The sequence below is a fragment of the Hippocampus comes genome, unplaced genomic scaffold (assembly GCF_001891065.2).
Source record: "Hippocampus comes isolate QL1 unplaced genomic scaffold, H_comes_QL1_v1.1 scaffold144, whole genome shotgun sequence".
In the NCBI taxonomy this organism is placed as follows: domain Eukaryota; kingdom Metazoa; phylum Chordata; class Actinopteri; order Syngnathiformes; family Syngnathidae; genus Hippocampus; species Hippocampus comes.
In genome coordinates this window covers 887540-911939 of record NW_017805782.1, presented here as the reverse complement: position 1 = coordinate 911939, position 24400 = coordinate 887540, and the positions used below count along the sequence as shown (strand labels likewise).

The 24400-nt window shown below is 45.3% G+C and overlaps 1 protein-coding gene and 1 long non-coding RNA gene across 4 annotated transcripts in view; one reads left to right on the top strand and one right to left on the bottom strand.

Moving 5' to 3' along the window:
- The first annotated feature begins 119 nt into the window (after positions 1–119).
- Positions 120–20711, top strand: cdk19 (cyclin dependent kinase 19). 3 transcript variants are annotated; one of them, XM_019884963.1, is made up of 13 exons: positions 120–381; positions 3157–3232; positions 7688–7798; positions 8704–8844; positions 13496–13553; positions 14971–15102; positions 15439–15582; positions 15724–15793; positions 15971–16043; positions 16115–16212; positions 16424–16502; positions 17546–17817; positions 19467–20711. In XM_019884963.1, the coding sequence occupies exons 2-13, from the start codon at positions 3209–3211 to the stop codon at positions 19702–19704; spliced, it is 1440 nt and encodes a 479-aa protein (XP_019740522.1). In that variant the 5' UTR covers positions 120–381; positions 3157–3208; the 3' UTR covers positions 19705–20711. The 3 variants fall into 3 exon arrangements, with proteins under 3 accessions (XP_019740522.1, XP_019740519.1, XP_019740521.1); XM_019884960.1 differs by lacking the exon at positions 120–381 and adding an exon at positions 925–1202; XM_019884962.1 differs by lacking the exon at positions 120–381 and adding an exon at positions 927–1202 and having other exon boundaries at positions 17572–17817; positions 19467–19710.
- LOC109524853 (uncharacterized) overlaps positions 299–24400 on the bottom strand; it is a 30236-nt gene continuing 6134 nt past the window's right edge. The window contains exons 2-4 of the long non-coding RNA XR_002170026.1: positions 23931–24070; positions 2862–3008; positions 299–309 (exon numbers count right to left, since the gene is read on the bottom strand). This is a non-coding gene — a long non-coding RNA (uncharacterized LOC109524853). The remainder of the gene's footprint in view (positions 310–2861; positions 3009–23930; positions 24071–24400) is intronic.

The following is a 24400-nucleotide window of genomic DNA, read 5'->3' as shown; positions in this document are numbered from 1 at the left end:
TGGTCCAAAGGGCTGTCCGTTACAGCAGTTCGCTTGGCAACACATACGTCACGTGACGACATGTTAAATTTTATTTTAAATCGCAACTTGTACTTCAGTGTCCACAAAAACATTCCCCGTTGTTAAACAGAAGATGTCACTTTTTGTAATATTCTTTAACACTAACTAGCCACAGAGGCACGATTTTATACATTTTCATGTGGGTATTATTGCAATGGATGCAATTGTTCAGACTGTCAACTCTGGAGCACGTTCAATTATGTCGGGAGACGTCGCGGGCCATTTGCAAAATACCGCATTGTCTTATATCTCTTGGGCAGGTGTTCAAATCTGACAGCGAGATGTCAGCGAAGCAGTGCACCAACCATCTTCATGATAAAGGTAGTCACCGCCATCAACAGCTAGTTCTGGAAACAACCAATTGTATATAAATATGTCGTCATCACGGAGTGGTTTCTTCACCGTGTGCTTTGACTTGAAAGTCACATCAGCCTGTTCGTATTCCATGTTTTAAAATGACACGTATAATTCAACTTTGATAATAACGGCCTGCTTCATTTAGTTATTCGGGTGTCACTTTAAATCAATTGTACGAACAAAATTATAGAATGAATTATTAGCAATCTATGTATATTAAATGTCGTTCCATAACCATTCATTTTTCTGTAAATATGTGCTAATTCCTGTGTTGCCGAGGTTGTGCACTACTGTATTACTAGTGAACATCGGCGTTATGTATATGCGACGTAATTCAAACAACCAATCCCGGGATTCTTAAAAGCGTACTAGAGTACGCCAAGTATGGCACACAGCGGCGAGATATGCGGGTTGTAGTTTTTAAATGTCTCTTCTCGCGTAGATGCGAACCGCTGCGTCTCTTCCCCGAAACTACGTTACCCAGCAAGCCCTGTGCGCCAATTAGAAACGTCAACGAGCCAGTGAACATTAAGCGGAGCAGACCAAAATCCCAAACAAGGAAATGGTGGGGGAATAAACCGACCAGATTATTTAATTAATGCATGTAATAATTAATATTTTATTTTATTGTAAATTACGACGTATTTATGGGTTAGAATGGATTACGACTTCAAAACAAAGCTGGCTGCCGAGAGAGAGAGAGTAGAAGATCTGTTCGAATATGAAGGTTGCAAAGTGGGTCGAGGCACCTACGGGCACGTTTATAAAGCTAAACGCAAAGACGGGTAAGATGACCATGGACGTTTTTGTTTATATTGATATGAAAGTGACCGCCGGATGCATTTTGCGAAGCAACACTTGCATGTGTTTACGAACGGCGCGTTCGATTTGAATCCCCTCCCAAAGTGATCGCCCGTGTCTGTGTTTTTGTTTTCATGTAACGCGCTCACTCACCAACGGCCCCCCCTCCCTCTCCTCTCCCCCATGCCTGATCGTCTCCTCTCCCCTCCAACACATAGTCCTGCACAACATAGGAGCGGGTCATCTTATTTTTGACATGTCCTGTCAATAGTGGGCATGCGATTCATCGTATGGGAACGCACTTGAGTGGCACGGGTGTCGTGTTCGCGTCGCGCGATGGCAGCAGTTGAGGATTCCTTTTGCGTTCAACCCCCCCGCCTCCAAATCCCAACGCTGCACGATCAAACTTTTTTTCATACTCGGTAGTTGTACATAAAACTTGGCTCGTTGTCCTTTCGCGTTGTCACGCTCAAGCATGTAACACTTAAAATGCTGCCTTGAGGTTTGTGAAATCAGCTCCTGTGAAATCAGCTCCGGGTTGACTGAACGTTCTCGACTGTGTCACAACCGTACTACCTCTTAAACGTGCACACAATTTAACAGAGATTACACTTGGCAATGTCAGTGTTGTCAAACTTTACTAGGTAACACGTGAAGGAAACTACTCCGACTTGCTCGGGAGGAGCGTTTCTGCTTGCTTTATGCAGATAATCACAACAGATAGCTGTGCTCAATTTGAACGATATACAGGTACAGTATTCGCAAAGATGGGCATTCGCCAAATGAAAATGATCCAAGTGACATGGTTTACAAAGCCCCCAAATGTACCAAATGGACATTCAACACCCTGACCCTTGTTGTTTGCCCATTTTAGTTATAGAATTGTCATAATCGTTTTTTAAACCCCGACGGAAATAAGATGTGAACAATTCACATGAAATTCTGTTCCTTCATATCACCTCGATGATGGTTTGGATTATTATCCCTTGGTAGAGTTCATTTTTATTCAACTTTGAATGAGAGAAAATAGTAAATAATTTGGGATTAGATTTTGATGGTCACACTAATCATTTTAAAAAAGTACAATGATCACAATAAAGTCATTCATATGATAAGTCAAGTGGCATTTTATCGAGATGAACATTTTACTTCAAGAACCAAGTAGCAATGTTAATTCAGATTCAGAAAACTTTATTCATCCCCGTGGGGCAATTCGAGTTGTGCGGGAGCGGTTAAGAGAAGTTGGAACAATTCATTGGGGGAGAAAATGTGATTAAAGTTGTATTATAACACGGAAAACGTTACAATGCTACCGCTACTAATTGCCAAAAAGTAATCACGTTGTTGTGGCTTTCGGCTTATCCCATCAGGTTAAATCTGAATCATCTTCATTTGGCCAGTTTTCTTCTTTGCGTGCCGCTCACTGAATGAAGTTGTCATTTGATCCCGTCCGTCTACATGCTCCATTTGCCATTTAGTCCAGCAAGTTTGCATCTTGTTGAATATCTCCACGCCATTATTTTGTAGCTTGGGTTTCCTTTGGGTCACCGGTGGCGCCGCGGTACCTTTGCGTGACTTTGCTGCAAGCAGCGTGAGTTCAGTCCCCACTCAGCGACGGCGTGAATGGTTTCCCGTCTGTTGACGTGCCCTGCGACTGACTGGCGAACACTTCAGGGTAGAGTCTGCCTTTCGCCTGAAGTCAGCCGAGATAAGGTCCGGCAGTCCTTGACCCGAAACAGGATGATCGGTCTTGAAAATTGATGGCTGGGTGGTTTTCTTTTGGTCAACCTCTGCTTGTGAAACCAATATTTTAAAATTACAAGGTAACTAGCTCCCCCGCAAATGTTTACCGATATGAGTCAAAAGTCTTAGTGCATACTTTGAAACGAAATACTAAAGTAATATTTTCCCTCATGTCTTTTTTCTCCCCCCTTACAGGATAGATGAGAAGGAATATGCACTGAAACAAATAGAAGGCACTGGAATTTCAATGTCTGCGTGCAGGGAAATTGCGGTAAGTTACATTTTGATTTGTGCTCTGGCAAACATACTGTAATCCAAGAGGAAGTGGAAAATGTATTTAATCTTGTTGATACTTTTGCAAAAAGAATACAGTAGATGTCAACTTGTCACGTCCCCTCCGGTCATGGAGCAATGATTCCATCACCCTCATTTCTGTAGTTTCTTGTTCATTGTCTGATACAACTAAAGGTACAAATTGTTTGAACACATTAATGCTGACAACCTAAATAGCTCATAAATGTCATTCTATGTCGCCATTTTCCATTGTTTTCTTCATTTCAGTTCTTCTAGCAATGGCTACTCTGGGGCTGTCCAAAACAACGGCCCTCAGGGGCCATCCGTTTTTCAGCCACAATTGCTCAAGCTATATAAGTGTAAGACCCGAAATAATGATGAGCCAAGACAATGACAGTTTTGCAGTATCCAACATGGTCATCAAACAATGAGCATTGCGGGCAAGGACCAGAATAACCTCAGTTCAATTATGAAGATAAAGGCACGATTTTGGAGGGGCCATGTTCAAATCTTGTGAGGAAAGGCGGATGGGATTACAGGGGCGGTACAACTGGCGTGAGGTGAAGGGATAACAGTTGCCAGATAGCTATAGATACAGTAATTACATAGGGGCCAAGAAGCGAGCCCTGCGGGACTCGTCCAACAAGATAACTACATCAAGAGAGTGAGTGTCAAAAGTCAATAAAGGCGCTAGCTTTGATCATGTTTGACATCATCCCCGAACGTTTGAAACCGACGGGACGATGGTCCGACAGATCCACTCTGCTGGGGCCTCTCAGTTTACGACGGCGTTCTCGTTTCTCGGCTGGCGACATAAACCCGAATTTGTGCTTACATTCAGAACGCCAACCTAGGCTGACGCAGAAATGAATTCAATCATTGCCGTCAAGTGGAAACCCTTGAAAGAGTCCCTTGTCAATTGTCTTCACTTGAGATAACGTGTTGATCCAAATCGTAAAAAACGGAGTCAATAAATTGATGTTGAGGCCAAAGCGTTTGTGGCGGTGAGGGTGGGGGGAGAGAGGGGGCCGTCCGAGGCATGTCAGCGTGACACTCGGCGAGTCCATCCGAGTGCGGTAGAGTGAGAACATGGCCCCCTTGACATTCCATGAGCTTATTACGTAACAGTCTATAGTTTCCACTTGGCAATGTCCACAGAATTCACATGGAGCAATTGGCCTCCGCGCCGTGCCAGCGCCACTCAAGCAAACATCTCGTGACATTGCGAGAACACACTGCAGCTGTTGAACCCAGAAGGCGTTTTTTGAATGTCCTCTCGAAAGCATGTGAACGTTTTGAAGTCATTTTTGGTTGAATATGCAACATTTTTGATTTCACAGAAACTTCACCGTGCAGTCAAGGATCGTTTGAAGTTTTAGAATGCACTTAACTTGCTCACGTGTTGAACTGATCAGTCTTTGTTTTCCTGTGACCGTCTGGATGGAAAAGCCTGTTTAACCGTGGCCGCCGTTTGGATCGCCGACTCGGACGCATGGAAAAAAATTGTTGCTGACTTAATTGTTCAATACAAACAAGAACCCACCCACGGTGATTTGAATAACTGCCAAAAGGCATGATGAACTTTTTCAAAAATGACTGAAGATTAACAAACGTCATTCGGGAGACGCCTTATTTTGATCAGACCCTACAGACATTTTGAGAAGAAAAAAAAGCCAAAGATGCCGCCCTGAGCACACTATTTTGGTGAGGCAGTCAAATTAATTCTGTCACTCGTGAGACTTCTGCACACCTCAACAGATATTTTGGCCCACTCCTTGTTTTCTTCTTAATCATTATTAAAATTATGATTGGACTTTATTGATCTGAATTCCTGGTTGTCATCGATGACATACAGTCGACGTATGCGAATGGACGACAAGAAATTCGACAGTTAAAAGGGTTTAAGGCGTGAAAATGATTTCGATCTGTGAGAAATAGCAGATATTTTTCATGTTCAGGGAGAAAAAATGAGTGCAGGACTTGCCCGCAGCATGCAATTCATCAGTGCCCCGGCGTAAAAACGTTTTCCCTCGGACTTATCAATCGTGGTCTCGCTACATTCACTCAGAACAAGGTCAGCGGGTCTCTACTTTGCGATGGTTCGTGTTGCACCGAAAGAACGTGATGAAAATGCGAGAGCCAAGGTGAATCCGCGAGTCGTGAGTTTGGAACAGTGAAATGAACATAACATGATCATAAATTAACAAAAGTTGAACATGAATTGATGTATTCGGGTGGCGCCGCTGACATTTGCATATTGACTCATGGATAAGTCGCCAAAAGCTCTATTTGCGGCTACACCTTGTTTTGCATTGAACTTTGACTCATGTTTGTTTGACTTTGTGGTCATGAGCTTTACCCCCTTCGGTGACGCTCATTTCATCAGCCCATGATGGCGCTGCCTCCATGAGCTTCAAATATTTGAACAAAGTGTTATGATCGGTTTAAGTACACGCTTTGCATCTAAAACAGAAATTGCAATTACTGGAACCTGCAATGATGTTTTTCTGGGCGGGCAAACAATTTTGTTTTTTAAATAATAAATGAACAGCTTTCAACTCCTGAAGGCTTTTGGGGGGGAAATAAAATGCTTCATTTTGCTCGGTCATGTGCACTCCATCCGTCTCGTGTCCACAACTTTTATTTGAAAAAGTCCCCGTTTCCTATTCATTCAAATATGTTGCTGGGCTGAGATGGAATTTTAGCTCACCGGTCGGCAGTCTGCGCTCCCAAATTCGGAGACACGTTATGTTGGTGGCGCGGGGTTCATTCCCCGTTGGTTCCCGTCGACCTCTCCTTTCGGCACCTTCATAATACTGCGTTCACATTCCTTCTAAGGCGGTTTGCGTTTATTATCACTTACACGAGTGCATGTTACAAGTCGGTGGAGGTCGCCGAGATATGCTTTCATCTCATCATCGACTGGGCTTTGAGTTATTCATTAACTTTCTTGTTTGCCTTTTTTCATGCTACACTTACCATCCGAGTTTTTTTTTTTTTTTTCACGAGTTCTTGCAGCCATTTTCCATGCCACTTGAGAAACAATGGTCAATAAGAAAATGACAGTTAATACATTGACGGACTAAAAATCAAAATTGCACCACATCAAGAAAATAAGAATTCTTTCTATATGGTCAATGCAGTTTTTTTTTTTTGAATTTTTTTTTTACCAGCAACAACTTACTTCTCAAGTCACACTTCACTGTACAAACAGTTGTAAAGTAAATAGCTCGAAAGTGTATTTGCAGTCTCGGTGGACCGTGAAAGCTCAAACATGGCTTTTCCACAGGTCTGACGAGTCCTGCAGCTATTATTACTATCCATGCTTTTTCTAATCCGCTTCTCCTCACGAGGGTCTCGCTCATGCTGGAGCTTACCCAAGCTGCCTTCGGGCAGTAGGCGGGGTACACCCTGAACACCGGCGTTGCTTGCCAATTCCAGGGCGCACATTGACCAACGACCATTCACACCTCGGGACAATTTAGAGTGTTCCATTGCAATATGGGAGGAATCCAGAGAAAACCCAGCGGTATCTTGACGTCATTTCTACGTACTGCGTTCACGTTGACATGCTCCTATTTGTCCACAAGAGCTACTGTAGTCCGCAGTAGGGACTTGCTTCATGTGGCATGTACATGACAAACTAATTGGTGCTTTTTGATGGATCTTGGTATCTATTCTTGAAATAGAGACCTGCTTTAAAAAAAAAAAAACAAAGCCATTTGTGCCCATTAAGTCCATTTTTCAGGTCACAGTGTGCTAATCTCTAAATCTCCATGTCAACTGTTTAAGGTTTGCTCCGGTTTCTCTGTAAACATGTGACATGCGTTGCTCTCCGTGAGAGTACACTTACGTTGCCCGTAAGGCACTTTGTGTCTGTTGAAGAAAAAAAGTCTCCAGTTGATCTTGAAATTCACCTTCCCTTGGCGAGGCCCTTTAAAGATTGACTGGCGGGAATGTGACTTTGGTGCGAATGTTTGGAACTCCTCCAGTGAGTGCTTTTCCTGTCAGCCTTTTATGAAAACATGACCTATTTTCCAGAAAAGGGGAACTAACCAACCCATTTTCTTCCTGACATGCTGCTATTATTCTATGGAAGGCGGGTTTGTCGGTACATTCGTGCAGTATATGAACGGGATTAGACGGATTGCGTGTTGCCCATTCTGATCAAAGTGCGCGCTCTGCGTACAAATGTCAAACGGCGCAGACCAGCAAGTTACGGAACTTGGCTGTCCATTGAACACTCGCACAGAACCCAAGCGGCCCAGTCTGGGTTACAAATGAGCCGTTGTGACCGATTCGTGATATTCCAGGATTTCCATCCATCCATCCATCCGTTTTCCGATGGGCTTTGTCCTCACAAGGGTCGCGGGGGGGGCTGTGCCGGAGCTTCGCCCAGCTGAGCCATTTTTTTTTTTCTTGTGTTCTCCAGCTGTTACGAGAATTGAAACATCCCAACGTGATTGCCCTGCAGAAAGTGTTCCTCTCCCACAGTGACAGAAAGGTTTCGCTCCTGTTAGACTATGCTGAACATGACCTCTGGGTGAGTTTTTCTCCACGTGCACGTTACATGCCCTGCGGTACGTCCGTCTGGCAGGATTTCGCCCAAAAAGCGTCACACGTCATTCAGACCCACGTGCCGATGGTCACGATCCGATAAAGACGCGTGCGTCGTTCTCCGGCTGAGCTCACAAACAGTTGTGACACGGAGGGCGACCTGAAACGTGGACAGCCACGTCCAAATCAGTGACCGTATACAGCACAGTCTGGTGGACACTGTCGGCTCGCTACCGCTGTGTTTTGACTACAAAATAATGGGAGGAAAAAGAAATACTTCAAAGTCATACAAAGACTCCGACCGCATAACCGGCGTGATCATTTTTAACCGTCACTTACTTGGGTTTTTTTTTTTTTCACCCGGCATAAATCCAAATCATGGCGATTGGATCTGCTGTCAACACTGGGAAGCTAAGGAACCGATAAAAATGTTGTTTTTAGAATTCTGTGAATCATTCATTTTTTTTCAAAAAACATTTCCACAACACTGAGATCAAAATGCGGAATGGAAAAACAGGCCGCAGGACCGAATTAGATTTTAAAATTGAGTTTGACATGACCGTGACGGTCACAAATGCAGAACAAATCACTGTGGCAAAAAATGAGCCCTCGAATGCAAAGATTTCAAGGTCAAATATGAAAGCAATAGTGACTTGACCTTGCAACCTATGACTGCGTGCGCTCACAAATTTCCTTCCGCCAAAGACCCCCCAAAAAAAATCCACAATAGTCACTGAAATCACTTGAGCCTGTCGAAAGTCACAATCAATCAAACATTCCCAAGCAACTCCTGACCCGCATGACTTGTTTGTATGATGAGCCAAATGCACACAAGGTGGCTTGCTGCAGAGTACAAATGCCATCCTGGGAATCCTTTTGTCTTTCTTTTAGCATATTATCAAGTTCCACCGTGCCTCCAAGGCCAACAAAAAGCCCATGCAGCTGCCCCGAGGGATGGTGAAGTCGCTGCTGTATCAGATTCTGGATGGGATCCATTACCTCCACGCCAACTGGGTCCTCCACAGGGATCTGGTGAGCAGCTCTGTTATATTTCAGCGTCACCGCTCCGCTTTCTTTCCCATGACTTGCCCTTCTCTTACCCTACGCACAAAAGTTGGGGAGATTTGGCATTGATGGAAAATGTCAAAAGTTGACGCGACGATCATGAAAGTCAAACGGGTGGTTTCCTCGTCTCAAACGCTTCATTGAAACAAAAGTTAACCACGTCTCCATAACCCGTCGCGTGCCCGCCAGAATCAGTTGCAGCTTGACGACGACGTCTCAGGCTGTTCACGGGTTGCACGCATGGAGGTTCTCGGGGTGCATGCACGGCTTCGCGCCTCTCCGCGGCGACTCGGCTGATTCCCCTTGACTTTGACGCCTGCGAATTTCTTCGGGTTCGCCAGCGCTCATATTTATTTGCACGCGCTCAGAGAACGCAAGATGACATTTCTATCCGACTCACAATGTGCGGGCGAAGCGACCGCGCCCGGTGACCAAGCCGCAAACGTACACCATTAAATTATAACGGCTCAAGATCAGAAGGTTTTCGATTCTGTTGCGTGGCTCTTTTGGCGCCTCTCCCTGGCTGCAACCCGCCCGCGTCTGTGTGATGGTCTCCGCTGCGGCTTTCCCACAGGTTTGTTTTTGTTCTGATACAAAGAGGACTCCCAGCGCCGGCTCCATCCAGACTTTCTTTGGATTAGAATGACAGGATTTCCACCCGAATTGTTCGAAATTGAGATCACCCTTTACTCACACGACATGACCAACATTCATTTGGAATCCAAATTAAAAGAATCATCTCAAGCCATCCCGTCAACTATGTCGGCCGCATCAGTCAATGAAGTGAAACGTAAGATTTCAAAGTACTGACTGGTCGCGTCGAGCAATGTCGGAGGCGATAAACGACCGACATCGATGGGATGAGCGGATGTTGATTATTTACAATGTAGACTTCTAAGTCAGCGAGCGATTCAAGGCCGTCACCTTATCGGATTCCAAGCACCAAGCTTCTATTTACTCACAAGCGTCTGCTGCGGTGTCTCCGCTTTTACGTCATTCCTGAGCAATCCCGGGTCATGTGACATCTGGACGTCACATGATGCCAATCTGCTCCGATCGGGAAGCTTGCGGACGGCAGACGATTGTCTCTCTTTGCCGCTTTTAGTTGATCAACTGCGCAAGGGGCTTTTTGCTCCTTAACACGATCCGGTGGCGTCGGACTGCGGCCATGTCGCGAAATTGCTCCGAATGGCGTCAAATGTCAAGTGAACATCCAATGATTCGGTCGGATTCAGATGGGGCGTGAAACACGTCATTCCCAAAATCTGACGTCAGAAAGTAAGTCCGCTTCAATGTCAGATGCGGCGGTCCGGCACAGACCTGCGGAGCTGCGAGGCGTGAGCCGGACGGCACAAAATTAGCTGAAGGGGGCCGCTGTGCCATTTTGAACGCAGGAAAAACCCCGCTAACCGTTTGTGAAATCGCGGATGGTTTTTAAGCAGGAAGATCGGAATCTACTGTGAACCGGTTTCATTTGATGTGGTGCGCATTACGGTGGAAAAAAATTCATTTTTTTTTAACCCATCAAAACTTGGAGTGAAGATAAACAGCATTTTGGCCTTTTGGTCTTCACGGTTTTTCAAGCCTGCTATTTCTGGAGCGTTGGCCGCATAGTGTTTGTTGTTTGTGCGCTTTTGTTTTGTTTTTTTTTTTTTTTTATCCCAATTTCTGCCGCAGCTGGATGAAATTCTCCATTGTTAGGACCGAAGCTATCTGATTTGATGACAATGTAATGCAGTGTGGTTATTGAAGGCCGGTTCATTTCCAGGGCTTCCTGCCATTGTTGCCGCTGGGCTCTCCTATCGTAACTCTCTCCATTTGTCTTTGTTGGGCAGATTATCGAGTGTGAGCAGGTGACTGGCTCTTTGTGAGGGGGGGGAAAAAAAAAATCAATCAAACAAGGGCACTTTGTTGACTGGGGAGATTCTGTTGCCGATTTATGTTGAGGGAATTCCCATTTCGTTCAAGCACGGCAAGCGAAGAAATTGGACGGCCGACGAGCATTCCTGCCGCTCCGTCACGTTGTGGTGTTGAGCGCGCTTTGCTTGCCCTCTGTGGCGTAGCTCGACTCGGCCAGATGCTTCGCATGGCACCGCCGCACGTTTCCCATCCCCCCCACTCGTCCCACCCACCGCAAGCAACACCGGAGCGGCCGGCTCCCTTCCCGGCCGCGCGCCCCCGAGGGGGGCGGGGGGTTACGTAACAGCCCCGGAGCTTGTGCTGTCAAGATGCTAACCGAGCAGCTTTGCAGACCGCAGCAAAAGGCTCGCCGGGCCGTACCAACTATCGCTTCCGCGGGGAAGATTCCCGAAGGGGATCTATTGCTGCAGCGTATTTGTTTGTGTCTTCCTGTCAAGAATCGTCCCTTCCACAAAAATTGCAGCAACAGAAGAACCGGGCTGGAGCTGCTTTCCTGCTTATTGATTCACAGTTCTCTCTCGACTATTCTTCGACACGACCGCCTTATGCGGTCTGAAATTAGATTTGGGTTTGTTTTGTCAGACTCAAATAGACTTTTTGGGATTGTTTGTTTGTAGTGACAGTTTACAAAATGTATTCTGACTCTCGGCATATGCACGGATTGAACTCTGGAGGTCATTCGAATGCTCTCCATCAGGGGTTCACCCACTTTTTTGCCTACAGGGTAGACGTTGTTCCAAGAACACCCCCCCTATCATCCTAACAGCAGTTACACATCACTAGCATCACTTCGTACTAAAATGCGAAGGGAAGGAAGTGAATTTCTAAAATACAACTTTGTTTTCGTAATATCGGATGATTAATAACACACACACACACACACACAGACAAATCTTTTTTTTTTCCCATTCAGCCTCGACATCCACTATGATCGACTCGTGACTAGTCTGCGGGCTAACGCTCGATCGCGATCGAGTGGTTGGGCACCCCTGCTAGATTTAAAAAGCCAATTCAAATGACCTACAAAAAGGCATCTTCAAATACTAATGACCTCAACTTTTGTTTTTCCAAGAAAGGGGAAACATAAGGCCAGTGAAGTCAGCGATTTACAGGAAGACTTTGAAAGCGGAGGTTTGCATTCTGCTACAGCTGATCGCTGCAACATCCCGATTGGAGGGAGGCTTTGTTATCGACTGATTCATTCTGTTGCATAAGCATCAGAATCTGATTCTGGCTCCTCAGCTGGCCCAATTTTTGGACAACAATGCAGATGCCGTTGCACAAGAGGATGTTGTGCCCATTTATGACGCTGCCTGACTGTTTTGGGAGGTTGTTGTCAACACATTTGGAAAAGAACCGATCGCGATTCTGACAGACAGACAGACAGACATGTGCGGTACCAAAGTAAGACTTAGTCAAGCTGCGTTCACAATCGTAGTAAGAAAGCGGAAAGTCCTTTTCAAATGCAATGAATATCCATCGAGTTCTTCTTTTTGATTTTGGAGTGAAATTCACAATTTGTCGGTGTAGTTGCGCTTCCGCTCCGTTGTACAATAACTTGCTCCGATGCATTTTGAAATTGGTCATTTAAAACTCATTTGTGTGGAAGCTCCTGCGCAAGCGAGGGCTGAACTATTTTGAAAAAATGGCGAAATCATGGGATTGCAATTGAAACCCGCCGCTGTACTTTAAAGGAGCAAAATGAATCATGAAAAGAGTAGAAAGCACAAAAACAGTAAAAGCCAAAGAATAAAAAAAGGAATTTTAAAGATGGGCAGCGAGGGGGGCTTGCTCAACTTATCTAGACGCCACGTCAATCCATAAAATATACTGTATGTCACCAAATATACATCCAAATACATAAATATGTCTTTTTTTTTTTCCCTTTCAAGAGCAAAAGGTAGAGCTCGGACTCCTCGGGACTGTGAGACTCATTTGCCAATAACGACACGTCGGCCTGCGGGCATGGACTCCAAATCCGCTTGTTAGTGCTGTTTCTGTAGCGACAAGAATTTTGGTCAGACGGACGGACGGACCACAGTGAGCGCAAACAGCACGAGGGAATTCAGGCGTCAGATATTTTATTTGCCTCCCGCAGCTGTGAGCGGCTGGAAGCGTCCGACGGCATATTTGAACTGTGTTCCTCTTTGTTTGTGTTCGCCGGGTGATATTTGTCGCTTATCAAATGCGGGAGGAGTCCCGACTGCTTGGCGCGAATAGCAGGAAGTCTGAAGCAACGATGGCGTCAATTTGGCTCTTTTTTTGGAAACCGATGTTAGCACAACAATTGATGTTTACACTGATCTCGAAAAACAGCCGAAGATCCCGCCAGGCCGCATTTACTCTGCATGGTTAAAATGGATTTTTCAAACCTTTATTTACCCGCAGATGCCCCCACCCCATAACAAAAACAATGCCGGACGCAGCGAGTTACCCTGCGGCGTCTCAGAATCTTTCTCAGTTACTCTCGTTGTCACGTGAGGCCAATTGGCCGACCTGTTGGAGCTGTCTCAGGACTTTGTGAAAGTTGAGGACACTCTTGACTAAACGGATGGCTGACATTGTCGCGTCGTCGTCATGGCCACTGGCCACTGATCAGATACATTTTATCTGTTTTTTGATCTCACTGATCAAACATGCAGTATCTGTTCATATTACAGCTTTTTCTCCAACTTTGCTACTATGTTCTCTTCCGCAGAAACCAGCTAACATCTTGGTCATGGGAGAAGGACCCGAACGAGGAAGAGTTAAAATCGGTAAGGTACATTTCAGAAAAAGCTCCGTTTATTTATTTGGGTGTTTTGAAAAGGTTGACCTTCCCTCGTATTTGTCTGATAAAGTCTGCACAAGCCGATATTGTCACCACAGTGCCGTGGAAAAGCATTTTGCACATTCTTATTTTGGTTTTCTTTGGCTTTTTTTTCTCATTTTTCACACTTCAATGTTCCGGATTGTCGAGCCGATTTTTATCTCTCACAAAATATAGTTTGTCAAAATAGTTAAATATAGTTTTAAATGATTAATTTATTGACCGTATTTTCACAATCATATGGAAGGAAAAAAAAAGTGTGGGCGGGAGTTTCTGGTACATGCAAGCCAGATTACCCTGAAAAAAACCCCGGCAAGCACGCGCAAAACCCGCAAACCCCCACAGGGGAACGAGCAAAACCGAGATTCAAACCGGGAACCTTTCGACAGACTCGCTACATTACAACCTCAGACGTGACTTTTGTGTGTATGACGAAGTGGGGCTCGTGAAATGTCGAGGCGACGGAATGCGATAAGAACCTTGGCCTCGGCTCGCACCAGAGCACAACACTGCCTTTGTTTCCGCCAAACATGGCCTTAAAAGCGGTTGGGAAGTTGTTGATAAGCAGGTGCTAGACCGGGGCTGCCCAATTCATTTTCCCATGTGAGAAAGTGCAATCGTCGTTGAGGGTCACGCTAACATTGTAACCCCAGTTGTGTTTGGGAAGCAGCCAATCGTATTGTTTGGAGACGTTGCCGACTGTACTTTGCAATGTGTTGTCACAAGTAGGAAATAACAGAGAGGCACTTTTATTCAAGTGACATATTGACACATGAGCCAGTCGAACCTCTTTTCAACGCTGACGTTTCCAACCCGAAAAACAAACAGATTTTTAACTCTCTCTCTCTCTGTATATACAGTATATCTAGTTGAATCAAGTTTTCTTCCAAATAGCTGACAGTTTTTAGAAATACCGTACAGGAAGTTTGGTCGGCATTGTGGGCTTTGTCTTGGAGAAACTTTGGCAAGCGATGAGGCGCGGAGACCGTTGACGTTGGTCTCCAGTCCCTTCGCCGATCAGGATGCAGAATAGCGTGCACGCTGTCAGCAATGTCAAAGACATCAATTGGGCTCTCGGGAACAGCATCAAATCGCCAAAGATTGAGCGGAGAGAAGAAATTGAGAGGGGCGGCGTGCGCCATGGTCGACTTCTGGAAAGGCTTGGTTGGGCCCCACTTTTTGGCAGGAGTGGACAAGAACAACAAGCCTTTGGGTTTGCTGACGCCGCAGAGGAAATGTTTCCGGCCACTTTATCTCTTAGCACATGTTTTAACCTGCCATACGCCTTGAAAACACACAATCGACTTCACTTTTGTTCACTTCTCCATCTTTTCTACCTCCTCGCCTCGCCCTGCGTTGTGCAGCCGACATGGGTTTCGCAAGACTCTTCAACTCTCCCCTCAAGCCACTGGCTGACCTCGATCCTGTGGTGGTGACGTTCTGGTACAGGGCCCCCGAGCTCCTGTTGGGGGCCCGCCACTACACTAAAGCTATTGGTAAGTCCGGACGCTCGGGGGCTCGGGCGGAGGAGGGGGCCGAGTCTCTTTACATGCTGGATGTGAAGCGTACTATATGGAAAGGAATGTTCTGTCTGTCGACATGAGGCAACACGTACAGTATGCGGAGGGCGTCTTAGCGCTTCACGCATGCTGTGCGTCGCTCTTCCACGTGCGTTCAAGTTCACGTGTTCCAACGGGCATGTTTACAAGTTGAGGCACATCCGGCTTCGGATTGCCGGTTGAAAGTTGGGATTTGGAGACAGAAACGTGTCCTGGCACAATGATACGGTCCATTAGCTCGTGTCTGTCTTGTGTTTGTGTGCCGACGCACAGATATCTGGGCCATCGGCTGCATCTTCGCGGAGCTGCTAACGTCAGAGCCCATTTTTCATTGTCGCCAGGAAGACATCAAGACCAGCAACCCCTTTCATCATGACCAGCTGGACAGGATATTCAGCGTCATGGGTTACCCGGCAGGTCTGCGCTCGGAGCGAACACGGAAAGCACATTTGGGAAAGCGCAATTCCGTGACCAAATGTTTTAGCGACAGCGTACGGATTTAATGTCATCGTCCATTGCTCACAAGAAATGTTCACCGTTCGATTTGGTATGACTCAGATAAAGACTGGGAAGACATCCGGAAGATGCCAGAATATCCAACGCTTCAGAAAGACTTCAGAAGAACAACGTGAGTGCATTGCGCAAGGCTCCGACGATTGAAAAGGCCCCGTAACGCCGCATGTCGGAAGTGAATCCGGGCCTTGCCCAATCCATTACAAGTGACGAATGGAAGAGAGATCAATTTCAACAACCGTGAATTGAGCGCTCCCCCCCCCCCACCCCTTTCCCTCCTTGTTTCTTACAGCTATGCAAACAGCAGCCTGATCAAATACATGGAGAAACACAAAGTCAAACCAGATAGCAAAGTTTTCTTGTTGGTAAGTGCATACTGCATACGAGTTTTTTTTGTTTTTTTTTTTAATTCCTGACTTGGTATTTCTGCTTTCAGCTCCAGAAGCTTCTCACCATGGACCCCACCAAAAGAATCACATCGGAGCAAGCGCTGCAGGATCCCTACTTCCTGGAGGACCCGTTACCGACCACTGAGTGAGTCATAGCAACGTTTTTTCGAGAACGTTAGTCAATCACAACGCAGCTCCGCCGCGATGTCGGCCGTCAACGATCAGGAAAGTTGACATCCTTTTTTTTTTTCATTTTGGTTCCAATCTAATTACAGCAATTGACGTTGTGCGGTAGCTCCTTGATTGCGCGGAAAACACTCTGACCTTTCTCTCTGTCTTATCCTGTACCCCCCCAGTGTGTTTGCCGGTTGCCAGATCCCGTACCCAAAAAGAGAATTTCTCAACGAAGACGAGCCAGAGGAGAAAGCAGAAAAGGTAATTTGACCGTTTCCTCTGTGCGCTCATGTGAATTCATAGCCGCCGAGATGAATCAACGAGCCATGATAAAATGTGGTAGTCGTCGAGTTATTAGTTTCTTCGGCGCTTTGTTTTTCTGCCAAACCTGCCTCATTTCTCGCTTTTCCCACTGGCTGTAGTAGAATAACACTTATTTTACTACCGCTGATAACGACCGATGTATTGATTGGGCGGTTCAGTACGGTGAACACAAGTCAAGCTGGAACCGCCTTACCACAGAGAGTCATTGACGACGAACAGGAAATTACCGGTTAAATGAATTCGGATCTACATAGAAAACCTAACGACAGCTACACAACTAGTACACACATCCGAAAACTGAAAAAGTCAGTCAGTTACAGCATAAGACAACCAGGGGAAGTTTAGAAGGCCCACACGCCCCGGTCCAAATTCCCAAAAATCCTTTTTACTTTTTCACCCCAAATTAGACAAAGCTCAAATTGTGCCAAAGTACGCAAAATCCCTCCAGCGGCTTTGTAGCTGGCACGCAAGCTGGCCGTGGTCGAGCCAGGGCTCGGCCAGCATTGGCAACACGTGCCTTTGGGTGAACTCCGGTCAAGAAAGAGGCATTGTTTCCTCTGCGCAACCCCTGGGCAACCTCTGAGAACTCGCGGCTCCTCCATCACGCTGGAAAACAACAGCTGATCCATGCGTGTTAGTCACAATGTGACTGACCTTTCTGCACAGTGCCTGAAAATGTGCCATTTGTAATTGCGGTTTGTGTGGGGTCGGTGGAATCAAATCACACCAAAGTAGACCGGCTCTTCTTCAGATTTTCCGGTTCGCCTTGTTGAAATACTTTCTGCAAATAGCAGCCATTCAGTTGTTGACATTTCAGTGAAAGGTGGCTTGAGCGGCCCCAACGCAAGTTGGTACAATCAGGCTACTGTAGGTGAGTGGCCAAAAGCATTTCACACAGGCAGACTTGGGTTTGTTTTTTTTTTTTTTTAATTCAGATGACTTCCGTCTCACTTTCTGCAGCTCGCTGCTCATCTGTTAAGCGCTTGCCTTGTGTGCTCGCTCGCAGAACCAGACACAACAGCACCAGCAGACAACAGGCCAGACTCAGGCGCAGAACCAGCAGCAAACGGCAGCCCAGCAGGCCCCATCTCAGCAGAACTCAACCCAAACCAACGGCACCTCCGCAGCCACGGGAGCCAACGCCGGCGGGGGTTTACAACACGGACAGGACCAGGGCCCCGCCAATAAAAAACCCCGCATCGGACCCTCGGGCACCTCTTCGGGCACCGGGGTGCTCCAGTCAGAGTACCAGGTTAGTAGAAGGCTTCACGGTCAAAAGTTCCGGGTTCAAATCTCAGCGCCGGCCTTTCCTTTGTGGCATTTTAAAAATGTCATTGAAGAGCCCTTTGAACAGCTTCTTCAGTTTGACCACGTCCGACCATTTCGACTCCCGCGGCAACAGGATTGCCTTTTGTTCTCTTTGTATCGCCAGTTACCGATAGTGGAAACTATAATACGGCCAACCAATGACGCGCAGTGCCTTGAGATAAGAGTGACCCGACGTATGCATTTTTTGGAGATAACGAGCCAAACTCACTCCTAAGACGAAGACGAGCACGCTCGTATTTAAATCCACCAAACCGTGGTGCCATAAGAGCGGCCCGCTAGCTTCATGCTAGCTTCATGGCAAACGCCATAACGCGCTCACGATTAGCACTGACAGATGCGGTTCTATAACCGTCTAAGCAACCCAGAGTTGAACGCAAATGGCTGAGCGCTCCGGATATACAAAAAACGGAGGCGTATATTCTTTATCTTCTCTCAAAAATGATTGCCATGGCCTCTTACTGAGTGCGTACAGTAGTATCCATCTTTGTTTGCGTCTGCATATTACACTGCCTACGTGGACAAGGCAGATACATCAGAAGGAGACGCGCAATAAAAGCATGAAATCGTGACGCGCCAACAGTTTCGTTCACTACATACGATTTAATTACGTTCTGAAGTACAATATCACAAAGCGCTGTTTCTTTTGAAGCGAGGCTGGAACGGATGAATGGCATTTCTTTGGATTTGAGAGGGGAAACGTGCGATACGAGTGCTTTGAGTTACAAATGAACGAATTCAGCTTGCATCTCAAGGCACCAACTGTATCTTTGTTGTCAATAATACAGACACATGATGAGTAGGCAACAGTAGTCAAGCGACACAAGCCGTCTCCACATGCCAAAGTGTCCCGCAGACAAGTCTGTTGACACACCACGCGGTGCCTGTTGGTTTTTAGTTTGCCGTCTGGGACCGTTTCGAGTCGCGCATGTGTGCGCAGAGTCACGACTGTCACACACGTCGATGTATAGCCTACGTAGGAGGCCCGCTGCATGTGGCACATGCTAGCTGTCAGCTACCAGAAGAGGTTCATATTTGACTGACACAGCCAACGGCGTGCCGCTGCTGTTGTCGTCCTACTTTTTCCGTCATTGATTCCATCCCCGCAGGCCACTCTCATGCAACGCCCCGCTTCAATCCTGACGTAAATAGACACGGGGTTGCAAACGCTTTGAAGTATTTGTTCAGTTTGCATAACAGTGCATTCTCAGTTATCGAGCTGCGTTTCTACAAATTGTCATCACAGGAATACCGCAAGCTTCGCAAACTTCATTGGGTCCTCACTCATTCTGGGCCGATGAAAAGAAATCCATCTGTTCTGGAGGTGGGGGAGTGGAATTGAGTTTCATTGTGTGCTTGTTGGTCCTTTGGAGTCGGGCTGGAATCTCATCTTATCTGTTGTAGCGGGTAACCATGGCCTTTGTTTTGGGAACGTGGCGTCCCATGACGCACACTTTGGATGAGGTCGGCAGTCACTAATTTGATCCCCGCCTGCATTTTGGTGGACTGTTTCATAATTAAATCAATGGAATAAGGTGGCGGTGAGCTGTTCACGACTCTGTTTTCCTCCATCAGCACTCCAGCTCCCGCCTTGGTTACCAAAGCAACGTCCAAGGCCCCAATCAGCCGCAGGCCGCCATGGGGTACACGTCGTCATCCCAACAGAGCTCCCAGTATTCCCACCAGACCCATCGTTACTGAGACTCCGGGTCACTCCTTGAACCAGCAGAGGGGTGGACGACCTCCTCCACAGATGTCACCATTGGACGCTAGCAGGAAGCGGCTCCTTCGCCCCGGGTTTCTCACTGCATGACATCATTCCAGCGTTTTGACGCATAGTCACATGAAGGCAAACCCACAGGAAACAAAAACTAAAGCAAATACTGTCTCTGATGACACATTTTGGTCACCTTCTATATACATCTATCTCTCTATATCTCTATATAAAAATATAGAGATATAGACAGAGATATATGAAGGTGACACACATACTCCAAACGTATGGCACTTACGAACACACCGTTCCTCACGAGGAAAGGATTGCAGCTCCTATATCGCACCTTTTTCTATTTGATTTGTTACTTTTCAAGCTTGATGTCAGTGTAAATATTACATCTGGAGGTGGACAGGACGAAGGACGGAGGGTCCTTGAGTGGCATCTAAATCCTTGGATAATCAAATGCAAACTTGCTCAAAACAAAAACAAACATTTATTATACAGACAATATCGAATGCGCAATTTAACTTGACGGCATTCTCATGAGGTTCCTGTATTCAGAGCTCGAATGTGCAGAAGCAAAGTCTTTTTACTGAAAGTCATGTACATTCATCTGAGCCACTGTCTTCAGTAACCAGTAACTGTTGGGCCACAAAGCGGAGGATCTTTGGGGCTGGGGGGGGGGGGTTGTTTTTGGACTGCCAGGGGGACATTTTTGCATTCCGCCACAAACTGGAACGTGCGCATAAACATACAGGGCAGCTAACGGTAAGCGCCTCCCCCCCCCTCAGACCCCACCTTGTGCGCTTCATGAGACTGTTACTGACTGATGTCAATTTGTTTTGTATTGTTGTTATTGCCGTGTGCGGGCAGGCGGGTGGCTGTTGGATGCATGTTTTACCTTTGACTCGCTAGAAATGCACTGACTGTCGAAGCGATCTTTAAAAGAGCTGAAACAAACGCTTGTGGCCCCAGATGACCCTTCCCTGCTCCTCAGGCTGAGCACGCCGCGCAGGTTTGATCAGGACTACCTGTATGTCACGTTTTTTTTTTTTTTTAAAGTGGGTGTGTTCTTTAATGCAACAGAATGAGTTGACAGCCAATTGTGCTGTTCTTTTTTTTGGTCACTGAACGAAGATCTTGCAAAATTGTAAAATCAGAAGAACATTGATCTGATTTTTACCCAAAAACAAGCAGAGGCAGACAGCCTAACACTCCCCCCGACCCCCATAGTGGACTTCAAACCAGGAAACAGTCTGCTAACTATACAACAGCTAAAATCAAGTTCTTTTATACATAAGACGAAAATAGAATGTAAAATATTTCATCGGTCACTTTCTTTGCTTTGTGATTTATTTAACGTTTATTCATCTAGATGAGGCAATCGAGAACAAATCCCATTTGCAACACAGACTTTGAGACCAGTGGAGTACAGTAAAACAAAGTTGATCGGCTGGTTGAAATCATATGCTTCTAGTGCAGGGGTAGGGAACTGCGGTTCCTCGAGAGCCATCTCCTGCCTGTTTTCGATCCCTCCCTACTCCAACATAGTTCCCTACCCCTGTTCTCATGCATTGTGGCCAGGCCGCCATTTTAGGCTGAAGTTCCTTGTGGTGTTGTTCGTATGGAATTTAAAAAAAAAATAACTGGGTGAAATGAGACATTCCAGCCAGTACCTGCACTATTAATTATTGAGGACTGCTCCTGCTTGATTAGTTGATCGTGCCATATTCATCCAAGAATAGCTTCTTTACTCCCTAAGTGCATTTTTAAAATAACCGCGTAAAGACTTAGTTTTAAGTTTGAATCCTGTACTCCTGCGTATCTGCATGTTTTTTTTTTTCAAAATATCCACATAGAAGCTGAATTTTAAGTTCAAATCCAGTCGGTACTCTTGTTCGTGCGTTTTTTTTTGGTCTTTTTTTTGTGCGTGTTGTGTTAAAGAGGGCACCCAATTCAGTGACGTAGGACGCAAAAGATGAGCCTCAAGTAATTACAAATGAGGAAATACTGACACCGAGTGGCCAAAAAGGGAACTGGATTTCGTTTCTCTTGACTCCCACATTCGAAGAGTGTATATAACGTGTCAAAAAAAAAAAGGAATGTTTCAACTTTCACCACAGTTTCATTACATTGACGGTTACATGCCAAAATGTGTGTATAATGTATGCATTTCTCATCATCATCAAGATTTTGTACGGGAACTTTTTATCCGCAAACGGCTGGGTTCTCTCTGAGTGTGATGGGGCTAACACACTTTGATTCCTTCAGATTTGGAAAACATTGGATCTTTTCAATTGCACTTTTATAGAGAAAACGCAACACCGCTTGGTCGTTTCATAATCGAGAGGAGCGAAACCAAAAGACCTTGAAAGGCTTCCCTGCTCCTTGGTTCGGTCTCGGCAGGAGCAGGGATCAGTTGTCGGTTCGTATGTCAAGACAACTGCTATGCAAATCTAATCGCCAGACTCAAGCTTCTGTTATGCGGAAGTTTAGGAAGAACTGGGTTTGCTTTTCATGGATGACGTGTATATTTTCATCACTACGTGTGGAAGAGTCCGTTCCCTGGTCCAAAACAACACGCGCGTGTTTTTTTCGTTGTTTTGAAATGCACTCGAAATAGTGTCAAGAAATGCGGGCACGCACAATTATATTTATGATCTCCTCTGAATAATAGACATTTTTGTAAACTTTCCTCTGCCTTAATGCAGTAGCTATTGAAAGGGACCTGCCACATTTGTTACCGCATTAGTTACTGAATGTGTTCACACCACCCCAATATCCAATAGAATCAAGATCCAACACAATGAATTCCGCGTTGTATTATTATTATTATTATTATTAGAGGGGAGGTGTGGATGGTGCCTTTTGTTAGTACCCCACCAATGTTTTGTTTTGTTTTTTTTTAATTTGGAAACCATCCTTTTGTATTCTTGTGCTTCCTCCCATACATTTCCCCTCATTCCCTCTTGTTATGTAGCAGTTTGATACTTTTTTTTTTTTTAATCGCAAAGTGGATTTTAGCTGGGTCACATTTAGAAAAGACTGCATTGAGGTTTCAATGTAACTTGTCTTTTTAATGCCCTGGTATTTCTCACATATTTAGTGGTAAATTCAAGTGTTTTAAAAATGTCTTGCTTTGGACACTAAATAATGGATTATGGACGCATACACCGAGTACACGCTTGCTTGCGCACAATTATATTTATGATCTCCTCTGAATAATAGACATTTTTGTAAACTTTCCTCTGCCTTAATGCAGTAGCTATTGAAAGGGACCTGCCACATTTGTTACCGCATTAGTTACTGAATGTGTTCACACCACCCCAATATCCAATAGAATCAAGATCCAACACAATGAATTCCGCGTTGTATTATTATTATTATTATTATTAGAGGGGAGGTGTGGATGGTGCCTTTTGTTAGTACCCCACCAATGTTTTGTTTTGTTTTTTTTTAATTTGGAAACCATCCTTTTGTATTCTTGTGCTTCCTCCCATACATTTCCCCTCATTCCCTCTTGTTATGTAGCAGTTTGATACTTTTTTTTTTTTTTAATCGCAAAGTGGATTTTAGCTGGGTCACATTTAGAAAAGACTGCATTGAGGTTTCAATGTAACTTGTCTTTTTAATGCCCTGGTATTTCTCACATATTTAGTGGTAAATTCAAGTGTTTTAAAAATGTCTTGCTTTGGACACTAAATAATGGATTATGGACGCATACACCGAGTACACGCTTGCTTGTATAAATATCTTCCTTTTCCTCCTTTTTGATAGTATTTGCATGTGCCTGTCCTCTTTTCGGTGGAAAGGCTGAGAAATTGTTGCCGTCGACAGTTTGTACAGACAGTTTTAGGCACTCCCATTTGCAGTGCTGCCTCCGTAATGCAATTCTCTACGCTCGTTGGACAATTAAAGGCGTTGTTTGGCCAGTATCCCACGTTCCCACCTCGCATGCTACGATGTAAACACTCACTGAATCGAGTCAACCGAATTGTTTGCGGGGCGATGTGTCTGTCTACCATTCTGCATTCTCCAACGCAGGTTTGAAATATTCATATGGTCTACATTTATGTATTGTCTTTTCATAGCAATTATATATAAAGCAGCAGCAATAGCTCACCACAGGAGAACAGAATATGTCACAGGAGAACGCGTCAATTGAGCTGCTTTTTGTGAATCTGTCCAAATCCCACTGTACAAATGACTGTTAAATGAGAAAGAAAGTCATGTATATTTATTTTATATCCTCTATGGTGATTAAAAAAAATCTCCACCTGCATCCCTGGCATTTTACAGCAACCACCTTTTAATATGCTTACCTATAGGTCCAGAAGTGTTCTTGTGTTTTTGCTTCGCTTGCCACAATGGATTGATCACGGATGAATAATTCCTCGTTTGTTGTCCTTCTGCATCAACTGAATGGCCACTCTGCTACTCCTGGTGCGCTCACCGTGGCCACCTGGGGGTAATATAAGACAGACAGACGGCCATCGTGTTCATTGAGACATCTCAACACGGCTTGGCTCATCGGTGCGGCACTAATTTTAGCCATACTTTGCAGAAGATAAAGAATATGACTGACCACTGTCTGTCTACGCCTGGCGCGCCACCATTTGTGTTCACCAGTTGCTTGAAGGGACATAGTTGCTATTTAGCATTAGCATTAAGCTACCAGACTTAAAAGCTATGCTGCGTGGTGGTTTTGAGGTGCATTTTTCTCTTTATGTGTATCTATGTATTTCCATATAAACACATGCTTTCAAAGGAATTCAGGAGAGTAAACCACTTC